Source organism: Lithobates pipiens, unplaced genomic scaffold, assembly GCF_037356315.1.
Source record: "Lithobates pipiens isolate NorthernLeopardFrog02 unplaced genomic scaffold, aLitPip1_a1.2 Scaffold_23, whole genome shotgun sequence".
Classification (NCBI taxonomy): Eukaryota; Metazoa; Chordata; class Amphibia; order Anura; family Ranidae; genus Lithobates; species Lithobates pipiens.
The window spans coordinates 79,580,386-79,607,526 of NW_027507785.1; the positions used below are offsets into that span (position 1 = coordinate 79,580,386).

Consider the following 27,141-nt stretch of genomic DNA (forward strand, 5'->3'; position numbering starts at 1 on the left):
CAGTGAAAATCTGTAGCAAGTTAACCAACTTACAATTCAACACTGCCACACATTTGTGGAATGTTATCCTTGATATCTGGGTTCCTGGTTTCCCTCAAGGCACTAATAAGGCAGCCCCAGCCACACTGATGCCCCATGGGAAGGCAAAGTCATCAGTGCCTTTAGGGAGGTCTTGTACCTAATCTGTGAAATCACATGAGATTTTGTGATATCTTCCAGTAATCTTGTGCTGCACATGCAAGAGATGAGCGCATGATACGCAATGGTTTATTCATTTGTTTGAAAAAAAGTATTCTCCTGAGATGGGGTGAAGGCTTTAAAAAACAAAACAAAAAAAACAGCACTAATTCTCCAACTGCACAGGGTTTTCTTTATATAAGAGTGTTCAGATAATTAATATGATAAAAATGCAAAGAATAATTTGGAATAAATGTATATCAAAATAAAATGATGTTTTTAATACTTTTGGTGTTCAGCTTTAGAATACTCAAACAGTTACAGTCTTCAAACCAACAAGACAGAACAATTCGGTTTCCGTATATGATTAAGACGTGAAATCAATCCTCTTAGAAAAGCTCCATAATTGTACATGAGCTTAACAAGTCATGTGACCCTTATCACAATAAGACCAGAGTGCATAAGCCATGAAGCTGGCACAGAGTATCTCGACCTTTAGACCACCTCTGGCCTCAAATTGTGACCAGAAAATTCAATGACATAATCAAAATACAGATGGCTGCAAAGGGGTTGATTTACTAAAACCAGAGAGTGCAAAATCTGGTGCAGATCTGCATAGAAACCAATCAGCTTCCAGGTTTTTTTTGTCAAAGCTTATTTGAACAAGCTGAGGTTAGAATATGATTGGCTATCATGCACAGCTGCACCAGATTTTGCACTCTCCAGTTTAGTAATTCAACCTTGACATATTTTAACATAATTAGTGCTACCATATATTATTTAGGGGTATACACTATATTACCAAAGGTTTTGGGATGCCTGCCTTTAGACACACATGAACTTTAATGGCATCTCAGTCTTAGTCCGTAGGGTTCAATATTGAGTTGAACCACCCTATAACAGCTTAAACTCTTCTGGGAAGGGTGTCCTCAAGGTTTAGGAGTGTGTCTGTGGAAATCAGGAAAAATGTTCAATAAAATCTTTTAACATATCCTCAAGAGACTTTATCTTCTGCACTCTCTGTGGAGACGGGATGAGTAATCATCCTTCCCTTTTATGCCACGTATTGTTGGGTCCTTTCGCAGGCTTTGAAGCATGAGGTTGCCCATGCGCCACCAATTTGCCAAGGCTTGAGAAGTAAACTCCTTGTGGTCACTCAGGATGACAGCATCTGGAACTTCCTCTTCCCTGCCACAAGGGTCCTCGGGTTGGAAAGCCATCTCTTATAGATTGACGCATGTCTTCCTCTTCTTTGAAGCCTATGAAAGTGCCAGAATCCTCCTCCTCCTCCCCTCTCTCCTCCTGTGTGTTCTGTGACATAGGAATGATTGTGACTGGATAAAGTGGGCATTGAGAGGAAAGGAAGTCCTCCTCTTCCTCCTGCTGCTCTGCCTCCAGTGCCCTGTCTACAATGCCACGCAGCGATTGCGTGGGGAAAAAAAGACGAGGCGGCACAGGTACTTGTTGATGGCCCTCTGCTGCATGTATAGCCGCTGCAGCATTGCCAAGGTCGAGTTCCACCTAGTGGGCATGTCACAAATCAGGTGGTTTATCCCGGTTTACTTGGCAATACGCTGCAGCTTGGGGAACATGAATACCAATTTGTCTACCAGTGTTCTTCCCTCACTCTAGGCTCATGTTCCTGTCATCCTCAACCTCAGAACCAACATCTGAATCCAGTAATGGCTGGGCATCATCAAGGAGCAAGTGGCTGATGCTGTGGTCAAATAACTTAAATGACTTCTCAATGGCTGATGTTGGGGCTATGACAGAAATAGATGTGGACAAGGAGGCAGGTTTATCCCCTCTGGCAACTGCAGGGGGCTGCACACTTGTCTCTGCTTGCATGATAGAGGATGAGGAGGATGAGGAAGGTTTAGTGAGCCAGTCCTCCACCTCCTCGGCATGCTGTGGCTGAATAGCATAGGCAAACTCACTAAACAGAGGAAATGATGCCCTGCTTGAGGAATGACCACCACATCCACCTTTGCCTGTGAAAACATTTGTTGCTGGTCCCCTTGCAGTGCCAAGGGAACATCTGCCTCTTCCTGTTGTCCTCCCAGACATTATTCGGATGAGGGGGTGGTGCTTATAGCAAATGTAAAGAAGAAGTTGAAATTTGTACGTAGATGCACTTTAATCAATGTAAAGAGGTGTTTGGTGCACTTTAATTTGTGTACTCAAGCTACACAGACACACTCCATGGATACACTATAATATACTGTAATATAATGCACCAAACATACAGTGACGCACATAACTATATGACGTTAAACTAGCAGTAATGCACACAAAACTATATGTCGTTAAACTGGCAGTAACGCACACAGAACTATATGGCGTTCAACTGGCAGTAACGCACACAAAACTATATGGCTTTAAACTGGCAGTAACGCACACAGAACTATATGGCGTTAAACTGGCAGTAACGCACACAAAACTATATGTCATTAAACTGGTATTAACGCACACAGAAGTAAATGGCGTTAAACTGGCATTAATGCACAAAGAAGTAAATGGCGTTATACTGGCAGTAACGCAATCAAATAGACGTGTTCAACTACACTTACGCTATCTGAACTGTCCCTACTCTATCTATACACTAATGTCAAGATTACTGACATGGTCTCATTACACTCAGGTGAAACTATCTGTGCTGCCCCTACTCTAGCTGCACACTATGCAAAGCTGAATGATGGTCCTCCTCACTACACTCACACTATCCCTAGACTCACACTAAACTAATATACTACGCTGACAATTGAAGCAAAATAGCAAAGTATAGCACACTAACTGATGGCACTGAACAAAGCCCTTTTCTATCTCTCTCCACGCCAAAATCACACTGAAAATGGCTGCCATTGAAGGAATACTTTTATACTGTGGAGCAGGAATGAGCCATGATTGGATACAGTCATAATGACAGTGTCCAATCATGACTCTGACAGTGCTCTGTGCCCTGAATGGCTGAAGCTTTCACTGCTTCAGCTAATCAGGGCTTGCAATGCACTGTTCAGCACCACAATGCATTGTGGTCGGTTTGGGGTGCGTACAAACGGTCGAACTACTCGTTTGTTCGGCTGTTGGACGAACGCCTGAACAAAACTAAAGTTCGGCCCCAACTTATGCTCGGGCCGAACCATTCGCCCATCCCTATTCAGAACACAGCAATGACGTATTGAACATGGGAATGGGATCACAGTATGCAACAGGGGATACTGGCAACTGATACTCCCGGAAGTGCTAAAGGTTTTGCCAAAGACTGTAGTACTTCAATTACTTCTTCTTTTGTTGGTAACGTTTTGTAAATAGTTTTTTTTTTTTTGTGGACAACAGGCTCATTTAACTGGAAAGAGAATGGATAGATACCGGGGAGCTCACCAGGATCCCTGTAGCTCAGGTGGCATCCTGAGTTAGCTTGGCATAACAAGAGAACATACCTTCCTAGCCCTAGATCCTAGTCTGGATTTACCATAATTTCTCTCAGTGGACACTGTCTAGTGCAGCCGGGTAAAGTGGGCAGAACCGAGCTTCACAATCGGCAAACTGTGAAATGTTTTATTTTATTTGTTTTTTTCTGTTCTGCCCACCTCTGGAGTGCCTCTTGTAGCTAACTTCAACAAATGAAGTATAGAAAGAGGGGTTTGCAGAGGAGAGGATTGGAAGAATCTCTACAACTCATGAAACATGAAATCATCTCTCTTCTGTTGTTTCTCAGTCTGTACAGTCAAAAAAGCACCAGTAAACATAAATCAGACTCAATGGATATAAAGCAGACCCAAAAATCACATGACACAAGAGGCAGAACTTCTACTAAAGGGTGTCATCATTCAAGTGTACCTAGGTGAACACAATATCCAACTATGGGCCATGTTCCAAAACCGGATTAAATTGTTTTAATAGTAATGAAGCAGTACGGTTATTAACAAAAATATTTGTCCTCCCAACTATGTAAAAACATTTGTCATTCTTATCGAATGTTAAAAAGAAGAGTGCACTAAGCCCAACCCAAAATGTATCCAGGTCCCCCAAACTGACTACAACTTCAAACAAGCCCGGTAAAACTGGGACTGTTGGGTATTATGTCCTTTGTCACAATAAAGGTTAATATGGATAGAGTACATTTTGTCTCCATCATCTTTTATCTATCCCAGGCAGAATAACAAACATAACAGTGTAATTATTGACAAAAGCTGTGTGCTAAGCTGCTTAATGTTTTTTTTTGTTCCAAGCATATCTCTGGCTAGGCAATCCGAGAACGTGCAACCCAGCTGATGGATGCACTGGTCTGCTTGAGTTCTGATCTGACATAAAAGATTTAATAGACCCAAAGGAACAGAGCAATCTCCATAAATCATACATGGCATCTTACCTGGCATGCATTGTAGAGCAGCTGATGTTCAAACTTCTTGATCCCCAGAATCTGCTGGAACATTTCGTATAGCTGTTCCTTGCTGAGGATAAGTTCCGATGCGGCGCTGGCGGTCATCCTGGCTTGTTGTTTCCGGGGGTCTTCTTCTCCTCGGTAGATGGCATCAAATTTAGCGATCCAGGAGCTCAGAACAGTCTCCTTGCTGAGGCCGTCGATCTCCGGGAGACTCCTTACCCTTTTTTCTATGTGTTTTTTGAAGACCTCACGGGAGTCATTGGCGGAGCAGCCCCCGCTTTGCACCATTCTTGCCACGCGGTCACTCTTCAGAAAAACCTGCAATTTCAGATACAGATATTACTGGATAAACTGGCTTTTAATAGGACTGTCAATAAAGACCCAATGAATGAATGAAATAGAAATTTTAATGACTATTTATGGTTTATACTGACAGGCGACTGGTTTTAAATCTTTTCCTTAAAGTGTTACTAAACCCATAACAGTAAAATTAGTCTGCATGTGCAGTAAAGCATGGTTCTTATACTCACTGTGGAACCTAAGAGGTTAATTCTCTCTAGTGTGTAAACAAGCTGTTTGATCTTGGCTTTTCTGATCCTCCCCTTCTTCCACTGCCCCCAGTTCATCTCCTAAAAGTACTGAGCCTTGGGGGCACTCTGCACATGCTTAGTTTGGTGTGTATTGCCAGGCAGTTTTTTTTTCTTGGGAGGGTGCATGTGATCAGCACAGGGCCAATCAGTACTGTCCAGACAGAGGGTCGGAGGTTCTGCAGCCTCATGGGACAGTCAGAGGAGAATGAAAACTCCTCCTACAAACTTTAACCAGTGCTCAGCCGGACACTGATAGAAGTCACAAGACTTCTATATTCTGCTGATGACAAAAGGCATTTAGCAGTTTATATTTACTAAAATAATTACATTTCTGTGTTCTGCGTACTGTGGGAGACCAGATATAGTGAATGCAGGGTCCTGGGTTAAGTAGCACTTTAACATACTACATGGGTTTTATTAGAGTGCTAGAAAACCCAAAATCAGATTTTCAGCACATTTGGTATTATACCTTACTGTATACAGTTTTGTTGAACACATCATTTTTTGTGAATCTGCTGCAAAGTTTCTTACCAGGAGATCTTGCTAGTGACCACATTTCCTGCATTAAGGTAAAAAGGTTCCATATTGCCCCCTTGCCCCCCTTTTTACTTACCTGAGTCCTATCTAGAACCAGCGCTGTGTCCACCTGCAGCAGCGCTGGTCTCTCTCTCTCCCTCCTCACGGGCTCAAAGTCAGCAGTGGGAGCCATTGCCTCTTGCAGCTGTCAATGAAATCCTGTGAGGAGGGAGAGGGGGTGGGGGGGCGAGCTGTGCTATGTGTGTCAATGAATGCACACAGTCAAGCTCCGGGGCGAACCTACAGGTGTGCCACCATAGAAAGCGAATTCCTATGGTGGCACACAGAAAAGATGAGTAGCCAAAAGTGCCAGCAGAGGGACCCCAGAAGAGAACGTTCCGAGCTGCTCTGCGCAATAGAGTTTTACAGAGACAGTAAGTTTACCATATTATTTTAATGTAGTCCCCTTGTCTTAATCAGGGGCTACTATGTCAATTTTGTTTTTGGCAGAGCTGTGTTTTTTCTCTAAACTTAAAGGATCCAACGATGTCCTCACCCAATCCGTTCCTTCCCTTGGTCTTCTGTCCCTGGCATCTCAACTGTGGGCACCTGGCTGTGACAGTTTTCCTCTTCACAGCTGGGTGCCCACTGCACATGTGCAAGCTGCCCTGCACATTGTGAATGGCCCCACAATCTTATGGGACCTGGGAAATGTCCCAGAAGAATGCGGGGAGGGAGGGGGAGCGGAGAAGGAGGAGAGGAGCACTTTCAATCGGATTGCCTAGGTGAAAACCAGGCACCCGCTCCCCCTCCTTTAAAAAAAAGATCTATTTAGTGAAGGGAGGGGGTAGGAGGCATTAAAGTAGAACTTTCCCCTTTGGATGGAGCTCTGCTTTAAGTTGACATGTGATTTCTCACTGTTTCCAGTAGATGTCACTGGTATCACTGGTCATAAAATGAGATGTCACAAACAAAACGAAGTTATAATTGTTTATATTTTCTTCATCCAATCCAGTAGGAGGTTTAGGCCTGAGGATAGAGCTGCTGTTGGATAGAGCTCTGTTATTAGGCCCAATAACTTGTTTTAGGGCCTAATGTGTGCTGAAGTGGTACTGGAGCTGTCTTGCCTGGTTTGGAGGAAGCTGTGCCCAGGAGGAAACCCAGGGGAGGCCCCTTGCTGGAGAGAGCCACAAAGAAGGCTGGTCTCTCAGAAGGGCCAGGTGAATCAGTTGGAGGGAGCACTGAAATTTAGGAACGTGCTTACAGTGTTGCTGGGTGGGCTTAAATGTTCTGACACTGTTCTGGAAAGTCTGTAAGTGATCTGCTATGTTATCTAGGACCCCAACCCTAAGTTATCTAAAATGAAACTTTAAAAAGACAATAGTGTCTAGCGCCCAATATACTTTCTTGGTCCCCCCATTTTAGGACTCAGCCAAGGGGTGACATTTACCCCCACCCCCAGCCTCTAGAGGTGCTATCCTGCCTGTGGGGTGTCAACGGGGTGCTTCATTAATAAAATAATGCCCTTTATGACCGCTTTAAGTGCTTTTTCTTGCTTAAAAATCCCTACAGGCTGTCCCTGCTTTCTATTGTTTGGGAAGGGACTGTGGATAATTGTTTAATATAATAAAGTGTCTCTTATGTGTTTGCAGTTCTTCATTATTAGCTGTAAACTAGATCTGAACCTTGTTTGTCCTAAAAGGGTTACAGATTTAGAAACTGCCCTCCTGCATTGTATCTGAGATATAGCTCAATCTGTGTGGGGACAAGGGCACTGTGAGACTAGAAATTCTTACAATCGCCTTACACCTTTTCTTTAGAAACATCTAAAAAGGTAAGAAATATATATATGTATATATATATATATATATATATATATATATATATATATATATATTTATTTTTTTACTACAATGTTTTTCCCCCCAAATTTGATTGCAAAAGTGGAAAAACACTTTAAGCTACATGTAAAATTAATTTTTAAAAAATGGGTTCTGGCGAGGGGTTGTTGTGTTGAAGAAAGGCAGGGGGTGCGGCTATATAAATGACAGACTTAATTACAGCACTTATTTTAATTCCTATTTTACTACTATATAGTTTGCAAATCACAATAAATTATATTATAAATGTTTTGCATTAGACGATAAAAATATATCCAACAAAGCCACAAATGTCAGGCCCTTTTTACTGTATATTTTGCAGAATATTAATTTACCTTGTAATCAGAAACCCGCAGTTCCTATTATATGAGAATCTACAGGTCGTCATGCTGTGCTCTAATCATCCATCGAGCATGTTGGAGAGTATAAAAGTCAGCACAGGAGAGATGAACGTCAGGGGACACGCAACATAAAACATCTTAGAACAGTTTCCTGGCAATATCGGGACCATTTACTGTCACTACAGCATGCAGATAACCTTTACAATATCAGATACCCTTATTGGATTATTAATGTATAAGAAGATTACCAAAGCAGATTTAAGATTTATAGTGAATGATAAGGACATCGCAATAGAAGTTTCCTGCAGTTATTGACAACCATTCGAAAGTTTAGTTCTGTAAACATTTGTGTTTTAAAATCATGTATGCACATTGTTTCCGACCCTGGCCATATTTCACATTTGGTGACCTTTGAACAATACAATGAAAAATTAAGTATAGTATTGAGTAAATAAAAGTAAATTTGGTGCCAACCTAGACACAAGGATAACAAAAAATGTAAATGTGCAGCTGCTCCTTTAAGTGGACGAACCACTTCAACATGAAAAAACGTGTAAATAAATGTAGGGAACTCTCACAAAACCTTAGAAAAATAATCATCAATAACACATCTCAATTCAATTGAACAAACACAGTCCACATAATGTAAAAAATCCTTAAATAAAAAAATCCTAAAATTTGAAAAAGTCAGTATAAAACTCCAACCACCGTGTCGCTTAATGGAAACCTGCTCAAAAACTTGCGTCAATTCGTACTACACCACTGTGTGAACAAGGTGGACTCTTACCAGCAATATAATATATATATATATACACTATACAGTGCCTTGCGAAAGTATTCGGCCCCCTTGAACTTTTCAACCTTTTGCCACATTTCAGGCTTCAAACATAAAGATATAAAATTTTAATTTTTTGTGAAGAATCACCAACCAACTTCTCCACAACAACAGTATTACGGACCTGCCTGGTGTGTTCCTTGGTCTTCATGATGCTCTCTGCGCTTTCAACAGAACCCTGAGACTATCACAGGGCAGGTGCATTTATACAGAGACTTGATTACACACAGGTGGATTCTATTTATCACCATCAGTCATTTAGGACAACATTTGATCATTCAGAGATCCTCGCTGAACTTCTGGAGTGAGTTTGCTGCACTGAAAGTAAAGGGGCCAAATAATTTAGCACGCACCACTTTTCAGTTTTTTATTTGCTAAAAAAGTTTAAAATATCCAATAGATTTCGTTCCACTTCACAATTGTGTCCCACTTGTTGGTGATTCTTCACAAAAAATAAAATTTTTATATCTTTATGTTTGAAGCCTGAAATGTGACAAAAGGTTGAAAAGTTCAAGGGGGCCGAACACTTTCGCAAGGCACTATATATATATATATATATATATATATATATATATATATACCTTTGATAACTTGGGGTATCACCCGTTTTCTAATAGCGGTAGATGGGATCCACACACATAGCACTTTATGGAAGTGAGCGAGCCATTGATCTCTCAGTCACCTTCTCTCTCTCACCCCAGCAGCCCAGACCCAGAAAAAATAGAATTCCAAAATAGTGTAATTCTGTTTTAATAACCAAAGCTGGCAAGCTTCCTGATGACGCTAGTATGCAAAATGCATTAAGGCTGCGCGACCGCCATCCATGACGTCACTTCCTGTCAGGTTTGGTTAGCAAGTCTATCAGCTGGAACGCATGCAGGCTTGTCCGAGCAGCGCGCAGATTATCTTTTAAACCAGGCTGTTTATGTTGGTGCTGACCTGACCACCAATAAATGTTAGTATACAACTGTTTTTATCCTTTATACTTTTATTAAAACAGAATTACACTATTTTGGATTTTTTGGGGGGTCTGGGCTGTGGGGGAGAGAGAGAAGGTAACTGAAAGATCAGTGTCTGGCTCACTTCCATAAAGCGCTATGTGTGTGGATCCCATCTACTGCTATTAGAAAATGGGCGATACTCCAAGTTATCAAAGGTGTATATATATATATATATTGTATTGCTGGTACTGCTGAGTCCATCTTGTTCACACAGTGGTGGCGCATGAATTGAAGCGTGTTTTTGAGCGCTTTTCCATTAAGAGACGCGGTGGTTGGAGTTTTATAAGACTTTTTCATATTTTTATTTTATCTTAGGATTTGTTATTTAAGTATATTATTGGGCTTATGTAATAATTTAAAAAAAAAAGACTTCATATGCAAAGTGGAGTAATCCAACAGAAGAATGAATTTTTTTTGGAAGCACAAAATATTTTTGGGACCTGCTTCTGCTGGCCAATCAGAAATGAGCTGCCGGGGATCAGGTCACTGTCACAGGTCAGTTACGTTGTCACTGTTGACTTGATAAAGGGGTTCTATAGGGGCGATGAGGAAATGATGCATTCTTTCCATGACAATAATAAAATGTTCTCTTGGACTAATAAGGTGAAGACGATGATTTTGTTTGCATTCGTAAATGATGACACTATCTGTTGAGGTGTCACTTCAACACCCACAAAGACCTGGATATGTATATTGTATAGAGAGCCCTGAATGGCCTGATTCTCTATTTAAAGTGACTGTAAAGTCATTTATTTTTTTAAACTAAACATATCATACTTACCATTGCAAAATCATTGCAAAGACCAGCCTCGATCCTGCTGTTCTCAGGTCCCCCGACAAAACTCCTAGCTCCTCCCCCCATACCGAGTGCCCCTATAGCAAGCCATTTGCTATGAGGGCATTAGAGCGTGCTCACTCCCGAGCCAGCTCTTTTGTCCATAAAACACAAAGAGCGTGCCAAGCTGTCAAGCCTCCTCACTGGCTGCAATTGACAGCAGCGGGAACCAATAACTCCCCCTGCTGTGTCTGAGCCAATGGGTAGGAAAAATGCAGAGAGAGTCATTGTTCTTGCGCATTTACTATTGCTAGATCGAATTCAGGCTCAGGTAAGAGTAAGGGAAGCTGGGCGGGGGGTGACCTTGCTTGCAGAAGGTTGTTCACCTAAATGCATAGAATGCAAAAGAAAAAAAATTCTGCCTTTAGAACCATGTCAGATACCAGTATTGAGGCTTTTTGTTGGAAATCCATATACTTCCTGGATTCCCACCTAAGTGTGAACTTTGTATTTCACTGCCCATGGTGTCCAGGGATACCTATCTTATGTATCCTGGAAGGCCTCATCAGGAGGTTGTCTCTTCTTGGTTCTTGCAGCAGCTCCCTGATGGTGTACCATGGCAAATATGTGTCATCTTGGGGTTGGCCGAAAGAACCTAGAGGAGATAGCCAGCTCCGAGTGACATCAGAGAAGAAGAAGGAGGTGAAGGAACGTAAGAGCAGTGGAGCAGTCAAACCCTACTAGACACTGTTGTATTCACTGGGCATATGAACATATTTTTTGTGGATAACCCAGCAAAACATGTAAGGTGGGGGTACCATAGGGGATAGGGGAGAGTAAAGTTCCTTCTTCAAGTGCCTTCACTGTGGATAGAGTAGTGCAGAGTTAGAACCACTTGCAGGTTTTTAGTGCTATGTTAGAAAGATTTGCCCTCACTTCCTGTGTTTCTGACATTTTACCAGACAGCAAGTGAGGGGATCTCTCCAACAGCAAAACAGTAGAACAGTAGACAAGGCAAAATCCTTTGCCAGAGTTTTATGCCTGTCTGTGTCCCTGTTTTTTTCCCCGTCTTTTGAAAATGTTGTACAGGGGGACAATGTTGTGCATGCCTATTTTTTAACAGTTGCATCAGAATTGTCATCAAGCTGCATGTGCTTCTAGTATCACATACTCTAAAAGATGTTAGCAAAGGATATGAGTTTGCAGACAGGAGTGAATGTAAATTTATTTCTAAACCCCAGAATTCCAATTGAAGCTGGAGTGATTCTGTAATAATTTCATAACATATCTTGTATGTATACAGTTGCTATGGCAGCCCTACACACTATCCAAATTTGGTAAGTTGATTGATAAAAAAAATTACCTGGAAAGACACAGGTGTAACATTTAAATAATGTTAATGTGACCTCTTACCTCATAGTAACTCTGCACTGCATTCATAAAGGCCTCATCAGCCACAATCTGTGTTTCTCCATTGAAGAAGGCTTGGAAACGATCCTTAACAGTCTGCAGTTGCTGTTTACTAATCTATAAGAGAGAAGACATGGAGTATTAAGCATGATTCCATGGTGGAGCTACCAGCATGTCCTTACAGGCCATTCAAAGCAAATTAATTATTAAAGTAATAAAGTAATGAATTATTAAAGCCCTACTGAACCCTCCTAATTTATTACTGTAATGTAGCCAGGCTATACCATTTATACATTAATAAAATGTCTCTTTTTTTCTTTTCTATCAGCTAACTTTACAACCATGTGCTACCAGCACATATGAGAGTAAGAACACGGCTCTTATGGAAAAGCAATGACTCTGATTTCCTGTTGGGGAACAGGTCCCTACTAAATACTGTTCTAATCAACATCATTTTCACTCTCTGAGTAGAAATGTTGATTAGATCAGTGTTTATGGGGCATCTAGGATAGCTGGGTTTTAGCTTGTGTGTGAGAGCAGCAGTCCGGCTCTTCTAGTGCTGCCAGCTAAAGGATTTTAGCAGAAAAAAAGTACAGTTACAATACTGAACTAAGAGGGTAAATAATGGTTTAAATTTGAACCTCAGGCACAAAAAATGCAATTATATATATATATATATATATATATATATATATATATGTATTTATATATATATATATATATATATATATATATATATATATATATATATATATATAATAATTATTATTATTTATTTATTTATTCTTTTATTTAAACTTTTTCTTTAATAGCCACACAAGATTGAAATCCCCTTTGCTATGCATCAAATCCTAATCCTCCTATTACAGCCTGCCTGCAGAAAACTACAGGAGGGAGCAGATACAAGACCAGGGACCCTGTACAAGAGAGAGAGAGCACCAGTGAGTGGTCTTACTACAGGAAGGTCATCCTGCACAGAGGCAAAGTTTCATACCAGAAATACACAAAACACATCAAAATTCAATATTCCAATATTCAATTCCTATTCTTCTTGCATTTTGCCAATTGAGTTTATTTACTAAAGCAAATCCACTTTGCACTACAAGTGCACTGCAAGTGCACTTGGAAGTGCAGTCGCTTTAGATCTGAAGGGAAGCTCTGCTGATTTTTATCATCCAATCATGTACAAGCAAACTTGTTGTTTTTTATTTTCCTTGCATGACCCTCTCGGAGCTACAGCGACTGCACCTCCAAGTGCACTTGTAGTGCAAAGTGGATTTGCCTTTAGTAAATAAACCCCAATGTTTGATAATCCTAGAATTCAGCATGACATAGAACAACGCTAAAATGTTGTTTGCAGGACTATTTTACAGCATAATTTTTAGACCCCATGTAAAAACTGTATTTTAACCACTTGGGATCCGCGCTATTGCCAAATGACGGCATTAGCGCGGATCTACTTTTCCGGGACTACGTCTATTGACGTCGTCCCGGGTACGAGCGGCCTGCGCGCGCCCTAAGGGGCGCGCGCGGCGCGCTCTGTGATCGGCGAGTCCGTGAGACTCGCCTGATCACCGATCCGTGCAAGGGGTCGATCCCGACCCCTTATCACGTGATCAGCTGTCAGCCAATGACAGCTGATCATGTGATAGAACGGAGCCGGTAATCGGCTATTATTCCTCCTCGCGCTGACAGCGCGAGGAGAGAAAAAAAAAGCCGATCACCGGCGGCCGTGATCGGGACATCAGTCCCGATCACGGCCAGCAATACAGCTGACCACCTGCCCCCTGCCAGTGCCCACCTGCCCACCGCAGTGCCATCCTGAATAAAAGTAAGTGCCCCCCATCAGTGCCACCCAGCAGTGCCCATAGTGCCACCCACAGTGCCACCCACAGTGCCATCCAGCAGTGCCACCAACAGTGCCACCCACAGTGCCCACAATGTGCCTCAAAGGTGCTGCACCCCAGTGCCGCCCATCAGTGCCCAGCAGTGCCGCCCATAAGTGCCCAGCAGTGCCGCCCATCAGTGCCCAGCAGTGCCACCTATCAGAGCCACCTATCAGTGCCACCTATCAGTGCCCATCAGTCCCATCTATCAGTGGTACCTATCAGTGCCCATCCGTGCCACCCATCCGTGCCACTTATCCGTGCCACCCATCCATGCCATCTTATCTGTGCCCATCTTTGCCCATCAGTGCCGCCTTATCTGTGCCCATCGGTGCTGCCTTATCTGTGCCTATTAGTGCCGCCTTAACTATGCCTATCAGTGCCCACCAGTGCAGCCTATCAGTGCCCACCAATGCAGCCTATCAGTGCCCACCAATGCAGCCCATCAGTGCCCACCAATGCAGCCATCAGTGCCGCCTAATCAGCGCACTTCAATGAAGGAGAAAAATGACCCGTTTGCAAAATTTTATAACAAACTATTAAAACGTGATTTTTTTTTTGCATCTTTTTTTGTTTGTTTAAAAATAAAACTCCGAGCTGTAACTAAATACCACCAAAAGAAAGCTCTATTTGTGGGAAAAAAATGATAAAAATTTCATTTGGGTACAGTGTTGTATGCCCGCGCAATTGTCATTCAAAGTGCATCAGCGCTGAAAGCTGAAAATTGGTCTGGGACTGAGGGGGGTTTAAGTGCCCAGTAAGCAAGTGGTTAAATGTACTTTGTCAGTATCCAGTAACCCTTACTTTTTACCCTTGTTGGATTTATACTTTAATTGTAGTCAGATATGCCTAGGAATTGATAGTACAATATGAAAATCACAAAATGTTAATTATTATGCAACCTAGACAATATAAAGGCAAGATTCATATATAAAATACCTAAGCTTTAAAATATTTATACAGCATCTATGTTAAAAAACTGAAATTTAGCAAAGTGCCATGAATATTTGGTCAATCCACAGAGGAGTTCAAAAAATATTCAACCTGATGTTCTGTGCATTGATCCAATACTCATTAGAGAGTTCAGGAAGCACTTTGTAAATATAATGCTTTGTACTCATGATTTTCTATAAATTTCCACATACTTTCGCAGCTGTGTATCTCTCGATCCAGCTGTGAGTGAAGTCTGAGCTACACATTAATCTAAATAAGTGATCATTGATCATGAAAGGTATTAAATATCCAAAAGGCTCAAGCTTATTGGATCATTGTTCACTTCAGCCTCATTCCAATGACCTGGGACCTTACAAATTAAAGGGCACCTTTGCAACACTGATGATACACAGGATTTACACTTATGATACACAGTATGTACGCATATATTACCCTAATTGTTCTGATTCTTTAAAAATGGAACTTGAAATGGGCTTCCTCAAGCATCAACAGTGACGATGGACTAACACATGAACCTGTGCGGAGACAGACATATTCTCCACAACCTCCAAATCCAGGTTGCATTTGGTACTCTTATGGTACACAACTGAACATTTCATTAGAATTAACTGAATGGCAGGAGTTAGCTAATGATCTGTCCAAAATCTCAGTCAACACATCGTTGATAGAATCTAACTATAAGACGCTACTAAGATGGTACCTCATGCCCATGAGAATTGTGAAAATGCACCTGACGGTCTCACCTGACAGTTTTAGGCAAGGTGGCCAACTTGTGACCATGTACCGCATCTGGTGGCAATGCCCTAAAGTAGTCAAATTTTGGTTTAGAATCTTTGGCCTCATCCTTTCAGTCACATGGGTACATATCCGTATAACACCATGATTTACTTTATTCCAGGAATTTACCCCTGGAGGTCCCAAAGAACTCTAGGTGATTGATTTTGTATATGACTTTAGCAGCTAGGTTAATGATAGCGAACACTGGAAGCGGCTTGTGGTACCACTTGAATATGTCAATCGCAGGCTTAATTGGATTATGGTTAATGATAGACTCACCTGTACCCTCCATAACACCACAACGAAACTTGACAAGACTGGGATCTATGGATCAGATATATATCTATTGACTAGCGAGCTTGGAGGCAGTCCTTTTCACCTTTTTTGCAATTATAGAGAAATACTTTTTCTTTCTCTTTCCTTATCTCTAGAACATTGTTAGGAGGCAAATCCTCCTCTATTTTCATCAGTATGATAGTTGTTGCCCCTTGTGTCTTTTACGCCGTGTATTATATCTACGTCAGAGAGAGGGAAAGTGGACAATTAGTTCTATGGTCTCATAACCTTGTTGGCTTAACTTGCCTATTATTTTTGAGATATGTTTGCATCCAATTCTTGGATGCCAACTGTACTGATCTTTGTACCTGTACTTGAATTGTTGCCTTTAGAACTACTGAGATTTAAATACAAATATTAAAATCCCATAAACACAAGTTCCAAATGACGTGCTTGTAACTCTTTTCTGTGATCCATCTAAGCCCTTGTACACACGGTCGGAGATTCCGACAACCAAATCCGTCGGATTTTGTCTGTCGGATTTTGTCCGACGGATCTTGTCCGAAACTGTTGCATACACACGGTCGGACAAAGTTGTCGGAAAATCCGATCTTTCAGAACATGATGACGTAATGGGACTACATTCAGGCTAGTAGCCAATAGCTTTGATGTAGGAATTTGATATGAGCATGCGTGGCACTTTGTCCAATCGGAATTCTCTACACATGATCGGAGTATGTCCGATCGGAGCATTTTGTCTGAAAATATTTCCGGCAAGTTGGAAAATTTGGTCCGACGGATATTCCAACAGAAACAGTCCGATGCAGATCACACACATTCCGTTGGAATCTCCAATCGTGTGTACAAGGGCTAACACGTCCTGGGTCTTCGTGTCTGAAACTACAATGTACAAGGACTGAATACATTCAAGCACTCAGAGAAGCCTTACAGCTAAGCTTCCGCCACCAATAAATGCAGGTATGTATCCTCTAAAATAAAAATATGTTTAAATGCAACTAAGATATTTGAATTGAAATTAGTATCAACCACTTTTCATTCTTTGCACAGCACCACCGGAAAAGGAAGGGCCCGCATTAGGAGCCAATTGGGTGTGCTGAAGAGTACATGTGCTAACAAGGCACATGCTAACAGAAAGAGAGATATAAATGACCTCATCATTCCACTGCTGCTCCTTCATTGTTCAATCACAGAATGAGGGCAGCGAGGTCACCAGGCTGTACTGAAAATACAGCATATAAAAAAAAAAAAAATATATATATATATATATATATATATATATATATATATATATATATTTGTTGTTTTACAAACATAAATTTAACAGACAACAAAGGATTTGCAGAACACTATAGGTTAGCTAAAGAGAGCACACCCAAAGCAGATGAACTCAGGTGCCACTGGCTTACAACAAGATGCTTTTAACTTTGAAAGGGAATGGAACCAGTCATTTTACTGGGCAGTAATGGCATCATTAAATCATACAGCATAACTCAGTGTCTGATTTACTTTTTTTTTTTTTACGCATTTAGATGACAGAATTCTTTACAAAAATGAAGTATTCATAAGCTTCTTTGGCACTTGCATTCTGGATATTTTGTTTATGTAGATCAACTCTCTTTATTTCCAACACCTGGCACCTTCTTTTATGCAGCAAGGGATCAGTGACCACACAAAAAGATCTAAAGCAAGCTCTCTGCTGCTGGATTTCACAATTCCATATTACAAGCATAAAAATTCTAGCGAGTCTGCAATCCAACTGTAAATATGCATTTGTTTCCTGCACTTCGGCCGGCATGGGGAGCTTAGGCTGTGTATCTTAAGTACTCAGGAGATTTGTGTTTACCGAATTACACATTTCAAGTGGAAAAAAGAGAACCAAAAAATAATGTTTTGAAAGGCAGGGTTTTTTTTTCTTGCTCAACTGTTTTCTGTTTAAAAAAAGTAATATATATATATATATAAATATATATATATATATATATATATATATATATATATATATATATATATATATACTGAGCAAAATTATAAATGCAACACTTTTGTGTTTGCCCCTATTTATCATGAGCTGAACTCATGCGAAGGAGATGTACTTCACCACATGTGGAAAATCATGCTGTCTAATCAGCATCTTGATATGCCACACCTGTGAGGTGGATGGACTATCTCGGCAAAGGAGAAGTGCTCACTAACACAGATTTAGACAGATTTGTGAACAATATTTGAGAGAAATAGGCCTTTTGTGTACATAGAAAAGGTTGTAGATCTTTGAGTTCAGCTCATGATAAATAGGGGAAAACACAAAAGTGTTGCGTTTATATTTTTGCTAAGTGTATATACAGTTGTGCTCATAAGTATACATATCCTGGCGGAATTTATGATTTCTTGGCCATTTTTCTGAGAATATGAGATTATAACACAAAAACAGTTCTTTCACTCATGGTTAGTGTTTGGTTGAAGCCATTTATTATCAATCAACTGTGTTTATTCTTTTTTAAATCATAATGGCAACAGAAACTACCCCAGACCCTGATCAAAAGTTTACATTCCCTGGTGATTTTGGCCTGATAACATGCACACAAGTTGAAACAAAGGGGTTTGAACAGCTATTAAAGGTAACCATCCTCACCTGTGATCTGTTTGCTTGTTATTAGTGTGTGTGTATAAAAGGTCAATGAGTTTCTGGACTCCTGACAGACCCTTGCATCTTTCATCCAGTGCTGCACTGATGTTTCTGGATTTGGAATCATGGGGGAAGCAAAAGAATTGTCAAAGGATCTGCTGGAAAAGGTAGTTGGACTGTATAAAACAAGAAAGGGATACAAAAAGATATCCAAGGAATTGAGAATGCCAATCAGCATTATTCAAACTCTAATCAAGAAGTGGAAAATGAGGGGTCCTGTTGAAACCAAACCACGGTCAGGTACTAAAATTTCAGCCACAACTGCCAGGAAAATAGTTTGGGATGCAAAGAAAAACCCGCAAATAACTTCAGGTGAAATACAGGACTCTCTGAAAACATGTGGTGTGGCTGTTTCAAGATGCACAATAAGGAGGCACTTGAATAAAGATGGGCTGCATGGTCGAGTCACCAGAAGAAGGCCATCATTATGCAAATGCCACAAGGTATCCCACTTACAATACGCCAAACAGCACAGAGACAAGCCTCAAACCTTCTGGTACAAAGTCATTTGGAGTGATGAGACCAACATTTTAGCTTTTTGGCCACGACCATAAACGCTACATTTGGAGAGGAGTCAACAAGGCCTATGATGAAAGGTACACCAGTCCTACTGTGAAACACGGAGGTGGATCGTTGATGTTTTGGGGATGTGTGAGCTACAAAAGGCACAGGAAATTTGGTCAAAATTGATGGCAAGATGAATGCAGTATGTTATCAAAAAATACTGGAGGAACATTTGCATTCATCAGCCAGGAAGCTGCGCATGGGAAGCACTTGGATATTCCAACATGACAATATCCAAAACACAAGGCCAAGTCGACCTGTCATTGGCTACAGCAGAATAAAGTGAAGGTTCTGGAGTGGCCATCTCAGTCTCTTGACCTCAATACCATTGAGCCACTCTGGGGAGATCTCAAACATGCAGTTTGCTAGGGGGATTCGCTGCCTTTTTTTTTGGATTAAAATGTTTTATAAATGATATTGGAATTGATTTACTAAGACTTGAGAGTGCAAAATCTGGTGCAGCTTGTTCAATTAAACTTTGACAATAAAACATGGAAGATGATTAGTTTCAATTAAGAGTTGCACCAGATTTTGCACTCTCTTGCTTTAGTAAATCAACCCCATTGTGTAGCACTGATGTGTCCAACTCATTCTAGAGGTTTAAAGCCTATCTTTTGGCAAATTGTATATTCATATTAATAATTCCATTTCAATAAGTGGTGTCATCCACCTGATTGTTATGTGACAAAGCTATTTAAATCCAAGGATAGGATGGACAGATATGCAATTCCTTTGGCAGGTAAAATAGCTTCATTATATATATTTATTCTTTCTTCTCAGGCTTTTATAAAGTCCCAACAATTTATACAGCATTTTAGAAATTGTACAGTCACACTACTCACTGCTCGAAAGGAGCTTGCAATCTAAGGTTTAACTGTTTGCATGAAATTCAGCATAGAAGAATTTTCTATTTCTAAAATTTAAAACAATTTCTTGGCTACAAGTGATCGCTCCCTATCTCATTGTTGTTCAGTCGTTTAGTCATGTCCGACTCTTCGTGACCCCCATCAGCCACTTTTATGGTCTGGCTTTTGTACTTCACATGAATTTGCTCACTTATGTTTTAGATTTTAATTGGAAAAAAAAAAACTTTGAACCTTTCCAATTTCAAATCAACAAAGCTACTTTTCTACAATTTCATCTCGGATATTATTTGCTGCAGCCTTATTTTTCATTGCCAAAAATCTTCACCTTCCACTGCAGAATTTTCCTTCTCTCCATAATTTGTCTTGTAGCAACCATCAGCTTTTCTCATTTCCATTTTACGAACACTTACAATTAAACTCTTATTGCTTTATTTGAAAACTGTTAATCAAATATATTAAATCTAATGAGGTGGTTGTTGAAGGTTCTCTATTTAATTTCCATGTAATAAATGAATGCATTTGCCAAAAGTTTGTTTAGGGAATATGTCAAATAATAATAATAATAATATTTTTTTCTCTGGTCTTTTTTCATGCCTTTTGTAAATAATATTTTTTAAATCTTTCTTGAAGTCTCATAAGTTTTGTCTCCCTATAGATCTGTCTACCAGCATTTTATGATTTATGATTGATTTTGCTAGCAAATGCCTTAAAATACCTTTTTTTTTTCTGAATTTAGGTCCAACTTAGAATGAATGTTAATAAAACAACAACCTTTTTCACTGCTTTGGAGAGAGTCTAGAACCTCTGTTGGGTTTTAATTGCTGTCTCCGTCCCCACTGGGTAATTCAACCCTACTACTTGAGTCTATTGTCTTTGGTACAATAAGGGATGGAAACTTTAATGCCCTATACACACGATCAGACTTTCCGACAACAAAACCATGGCTTTTTGTTCGAAGGGTGTTGGCTCCAACTTGTTTTGCATACACACAGTCACAAAAATTTTGGCCAACATTTACGAACGTAGTGACGTACAAGACGTATGGGGAGCCGATGCGATACCTCCATTAAGAACGCTAGTTTTACAAGACCAATCGCTTCCGTCTCGTCCTTGATTCTGAGTATGTGTGTTTGTACTTTTCACTTTTGTCCGACGGACTTGTGTACACACGATTGGAAAATCCGACAACAACCATTTGTTGGCGAAAAATTTGAGAGCATGCTAGCCAACATCTGTTTGACAGAAAATCCGACAACAAATGTTCAATGGAGCATACACACGGTCGGATTTTCCGCCAACAAGCTCACACCCATCGGAAAATCCGATCGTGTGTACGCGGCACAACAGGTTTGAGCTTTCAAAGAAATAGGAGGTGAGAGGAAATACGTTTGGATACCCTGTTCTGGTGACAACTGCACTTGGCGTTTGGCTGCATCTGAAGGGTACCAGTCACTGTCCAGCACCACTGCCAGTAGCCTGTCAAACTCTATGCAAGTCTAAAGCCTTGTACACACGGTCGGAGAATCTGTCGGAATGTGTCCTATCGGATCGTGTTGTCGGATAATCCGACTGTGTGTGGTATGCATCGGACTGATTCCGTCGGAATATCCGTCGGACCCAATTTTACAACTTGTTGGAAATATTTCCCGACCAACTGGTTCGATCGGACATACTCCGATCATGTGTAGAGAATTTTGATCGTGCAAAGTGCCACGCATGCTCAGATCAAATTCCTACATCAAACCTATTGGCTACTAGCCTGAATGTAGTCCCATCGTAACGAAATTACGTCATCACGTTCTGAAAGATCGGATGTTTTGACAACTTAGTCCGACCGTGTGTATGCAACAGTTTCGGACAAGATCCGACGGACAAAATCCGACGGATTTGGTTGTCGAAATCTCCGACCGTGTGTACAGGGACTAACAGTTGCTGGACAGGGCTGGGAGGTGCATTTGGCAGTACTTCCGTTTGGAGTAGCATGAAACCAGGGATAAATGCCTGGAACTCAGACTGGATTCCCGACTTTCGTCCCTGGATGCACACTTCCTCTAAGCATACATACCGCTAGGTGCACTTCTCAGCCCTGTCCAGCCGCAGCAGCTGTCAGACTCTCATAGCAGCAGGACTGGATGGCGCACCTGTACCCTCCAGCCACAATTAAATGCCAGAGCATCATGTGCCAGGGCTAAACAATCAGTGTGCATGAGGCTTAAGAGAGGAAGCTCCCACACATTGGGGTGATCCCTTCTTACTTGCTGTTGTGGCTCTTGGGCAGAAAGTGAAGGGCAATCTCCCAGATTGGACACAGGCAGCAAAAAAACTAAAAAAATACAGGGAAAATAATCATTAAATAATCTATTCAAAACTTGAAGCTGAAGTTTAGAATTGTATTTTGTATGGTTACATTGGTATAGCTTGGACCAATGGACCAATGTAAGTATGTATGTGCCATACCAGTGGGCTCCCCATGGAAATCACTGTAGTAGGCTACAGGAGTGGAGAGCCACTGACATAGGGGGTTGTTCATTTTACATAGGCACCATTCAGGGAAAGTGTTCTCTAGTTGAAGGAGGTGAAGTAGTGATGTCATGTAGTCATGATCTCCACCTCATCCAATCAGAAAATGCTCTGCAAAATGCAAAGTGTTCTCTGATGCCCGTGCTCAGGATGCCACTACTGACCTCTCATTCTGAAAATTGAGTTGCCTGGCTGTTATATTATTATACTGATATTTCAACACTACAGGGATGATTTACTAAAGGCAAATAGACTATGCACTTTTGCAAGTGCAATTGCACTCTGCAAGTACAGTTGCTCCAGAGCTCAGTAAATGAAGGGGAAGCTCTGTTGACCTCCATCACCCAATCACATCCAAGCAAAAATGCTGTTTTTTTTATTTTTCTTACATGTGATTGGGTATTCTTTGTAAAGTGAAGTTTCACCTCATTTACTAGGCTCTGGAGCAACTACACTTGCAAAAGCGCACAGTCTATTTGCCTTTAGACCCTTTTCACACTGAAGCACTTTCAAACTAACAAAAAAGTGCCTGAAAAGCTCACAAAAACTTATTTCCATTAAAATCAATGGACACTTTCACATTGGAGCAGTGCACTGGCAGGGCGGTGAAAAATCACCCCTTTCCATTGAAATTAATGGAAAGCTCTTCAAAAGTGCCTGAAAAGCTCTTCAAAAGCGCTCAGTGTTTTATTGGCAGTTTAGAAGCGCCACAGTGTGAAAGAGGCCTTAAAGAGGAAGTAAACCCTGATGGGTTTACTTCCTCTTTGATTCTCTGCGAAGGTAAAGCATAATGGACTACTGTGCATCGCATAGTAGTCCATTATGTGTCACTTACCTAACACAGGAGCCAGCGAAGTCACCGCTGTCCTCTGTAGTCTGGAGCATTCATCTTCTCGGTGGGTCTCGCTGCTCCGCCGCTGTCATTCAACGAAGCCGCGATGACGTCACTCCTGCGCATGTGCACGGGAGCCGCCACTCGCGGCATATCGCAGTTGACAGCAGCGCGCTCAGTGCGCCTGCGCGCGCGCTGACAGCGGTACCTGTCTTTTGGCAGATATTTCTTGGACCTACAGGTAAGCCTTAATCTAGGCTTACCTGTAGGTCAAAGTTGGTTGTAAGGGTTTACAACCACTTTAATAAATCAACCCCTTTAAGTTTCTGCCCTGATACAAGTATGCGAATAAGGAAAAAAATCAGGGAAACTCAGAACTTCTTTTCCGCATACTTGTTCCGAGTGATCTTCCCAATGCAGCAAATTAGTAGGTCATTACAGCCAGCCAACTAGCATTTTTATAATGGGAGGCCAGCAATGATTCCTTCCACGTTTTCTTCATTACAGTTTTCCATTAACCACATGCCGACCAGTGCACCAGTGCTCATTATGAAATACTTACCTTAGAACGAGGCCCCGACATCTGGCCCGATCCACGCCGAGGGAGCCGACATGCTCCCTCGGCGTCTCTTCCGGGTATCGCGGCTCCGGCGCTGTGAGTGGCCGGAGCCGCGATATCGTCACTCCCGCGCATGCGCGCGGGAGATTTCAGTCCGGCCGCACGAGCGCTGCCGGATTTTCACGGAGAGAACCCCCTTGTGCGCATGCGCCGCTGCAGTCAGCGGCGCATACCGAGGGGAATATCTCCTAAACCGTACAGGTTTAGGAGATATTATTTTTACCTACAGGTAAGCCTTATTATAGGCTTTCCTGTAGGTAAAAGTTAAAAAATTGACCATACTACCACTTTAACTTAACCTTCTATGTTTTTCTTAAAGTTTAATTTAAAAAAATGACTTACGTCAGTGCTAGTTTGAATTTAAAGCGTATTTGTGTGAACTGTGAAGTTAAGTCATGGATTGTGGAAACAAACTAGTGTCGGGTGATTGTATATAGTGTATACCACATTTACCACTGACTAATGCAGAGTTGCAATGCAAGGAGACCAGCTAAAAGTAGTTGGCTCTGTATGTACATTATAATTAATCAAAATTAGTCGATTAACCTCCCTGGCGGTATGATTCAGTCTGGAATAAGGTGCTGAAAGCGGTACAATTATTTTGCATGGAAATTTGGCTTTTATTTTGTAGTCCTGTAATTCTTAGGAATAACGCTCTGAAATCTCTTCAAACCAGAGTCTAGCGGACATCCCGGGTATGATAAAGTTTATAATATAATAAAGAATAATAAAAATTATTCAATAATGTAATCAAATCCAAAAAAAACTGAAAAAGGGACATGTTTTGGTTGCTATGGACAATCTCCAAATTCCAAGCAGAAAAACAGTATTTAGAATATAAAAGTGCATGCAGGGCATTGCACAAACCACTAGGGACAAAGGGGGTGTGTATTTTTTAATACAGCACTGTAATCTGTAAGATTACAGTGCTGTGTGTGTTTTGTGTGTATTTACTTTTTTGAATTTGCCGCCGTTCTCCGCTCCCGTGCGTCGTAACGTCGCAGGGAACGGAGCTCGGCGGCACTCGGCACTGTGAATCGAGCGCAGGACGGCTCGATCACACAGCGTGGCGGACATCGCTGGATCCAGGGGACAAGGTAAGTAACTCTCCCTGTGTCCTCCCCTGAATCGAGCGGTGCGATCCCGAGTCTGGCTCGGGGTTACCGCTCCTGTAATGAAATTCCCAACCCGAGCCAGACTCGGGATTACCGCTAGGGAGGTTAATCGATTAAAAAAAAATGATTAATCAAACACGAAAATGTTGCAACTGTGTGCATTGTCTATCACATAAAATTCCAATAAAAGAATTTAAGTTTTTGGTTGGAAAATGTGGAAAAATGTGGAAAATTTCAAGGAATATCAATACTTTTTCAAGGCATTGTATACCGTACCATAATTTTTTTTTTTTTTTACCAAAGACATGTAGCAGAATAAATTTTGACCTAAATTTATGAAGAATTTTTTTTTTTTTTCTATTGGATATGTTGTATAGCAGAAAGTGAAAAAAATAGTTTCTTAATCAAAAATTTCTATTCATTTATTTCATATCTATAATGAAAAATAAAAAACAGTGGTAAACAAATACCACCAAAAGAAAGCTCTATTTGTGTGAAAAAAAAAGATATAATTTTTTTTTAGATACAGCGCTGCATCACCGTGCAATTACCAGTTAAAGTAGCGCAGTGCTACGAAAAGCCTTTGTTTTTTTTTTGTTTTGATGTAATCCCCAATTTTTTCTACAAAATAAAATGCTAAAGAATATATCCATTTCATTACTGCTGAGTGTTTCTATCACTTGTATTATTTCTCCAGTTCTGTAACTTCCAGCGTCTCTTAATGTCTGCGGATGAGACAAAACTTAGCAGGTCTCACATAAGTCACACCGCCGCTTGCAGTAAATATTTCACCCGTTTTCCTTCTTTGTATTCTGAATGAACAGCGAGTATCAGGAGAGGCTTTGAATACAGATCATCTCATTTATGGTATCTTCAAGGCTTCCTTTTTTTTTTTTTTTTCATTATTTTCAGGAACATAAGAATAGCAAACAGTATAAGAGCCTGCGGTGGCTGTCCTTTTATCGGTGACTCTCTAAGTTGCGTCCGTTCCTCCTCGGCACAGGGTAGTCTTTCAGTTCTGGACCCTTTGTGACATTGTCACGGGTCTGTCTATGGCTCTTTTTCTGCCTGTCATTCTTCTTCTGCCATTGTTCACAGGATGAATAAAATATGGCAGCCTGCTGTCCTCTGTCTACATCACCAAGAAAGGCTCTAAATTTCCGTAAAGTAGATCTAAACACTAACTTTGCCAATGCTCGTTGTATCATACATAACTGACGTTTTATTTTTTGAAATAAGATATTTGTTTTCACAATTTTTTTTTTTGTTCATACATCTCTCTGCTACTGATCTCCGACAGGCTCTTTGCATGTCCTTTCTACATGTACTTCGGAAATGGCTCCGTGGCCTTCCACAAGGTGGGTTTTCTGATGGCGACAACACTGAGAAATGCCTGCGTAATGTGACTTGAAATAGCCAGTAGCAGTCTCTAGAGCAGCATAGTAGCTTATTGGTTAGCCATTCAGTCACATAGCAACGATTGGTCATTTTCAGTGTTGCCAACTGTCAGTATTTTTACTGGCAGCCAGTAAAAAACAGGCACTTTTCTCCTGCCAGTAACAGGAAAAGGCTGGCAGTAAAAAATACGGCTCTGACGCCCAGCCAAGATCATCCGAGTGCCTGCTACAGTGTGTTTGGGTGGAGGCAGGTCTGGCAGAGACGGAGCATGAGCGTGTTGTGTGACGTCATGGCGCGAGGGAACCTGAGCGGAGCAGCCGGACCCTCGTGTGCAGGTCTGCAGGATGGGAGCAAGAGTGCCTGCCCATTCTAATTTCTTTTGCTATATCGAAAATAAAATAAGAAATATGTTTTTGTGCCCTAATATCTACCTTAAATCACATTGCTGATTGCATATTGTACTTGTTTGTAGACTAAATACTGAAATTTGCACTTAAAACGTTTATTTTTGTAACTTTTGGAAATGCCGGTAAAAACTTGGCTGTGCCAGTAAAATTTGGGTGTTGTGTCAGAAGATTTCAATCTGGTAGGTTGGCAACACTGGTCATATTAACCACTTGCCTACTGGGCACTTTCATCCTCTTCCTGCCCAGGCGAATTTTCAGCTTTCAGTGTTCTCACACTTTGAATGACAATTGCGCAATCATGCAACACTGTG

The 27,141-nt window shown here is 41.1% G+C and overlaps 1 protein-coding gene across 23 annotated transcripts in view; it reads right to left on the reverse strand.

Annotated features, from left to right (window-relative positions):
• CADPS (calcium dependent secretion activator) overlaps positions 1–27,141 on the reverse strand; it is a 624,105-nt gene that overhangs the window by 425,676 nt on the left and 171,288 nt on the right. For all 23 annotated transcript variants that reach the window (XM_077451917.1, XM_077451920.1, XM_077451911.1 and 20 more), the window contains exons 2-3: positions 11,916–12,029; positions 4,550–4,882 (exon numbers count right to left, since the gene is read on the reverse strand). In XM_077451917.1, coding sequence (XP_077308043.1) covers positions 4,550–4,882; positions 11,916–12,029 — 447 coding nt within the window. The remainder of the gene's footprint in view (positions 1–4,549; positions 4,883–11,915; positions 12,030–27,141) is intronic.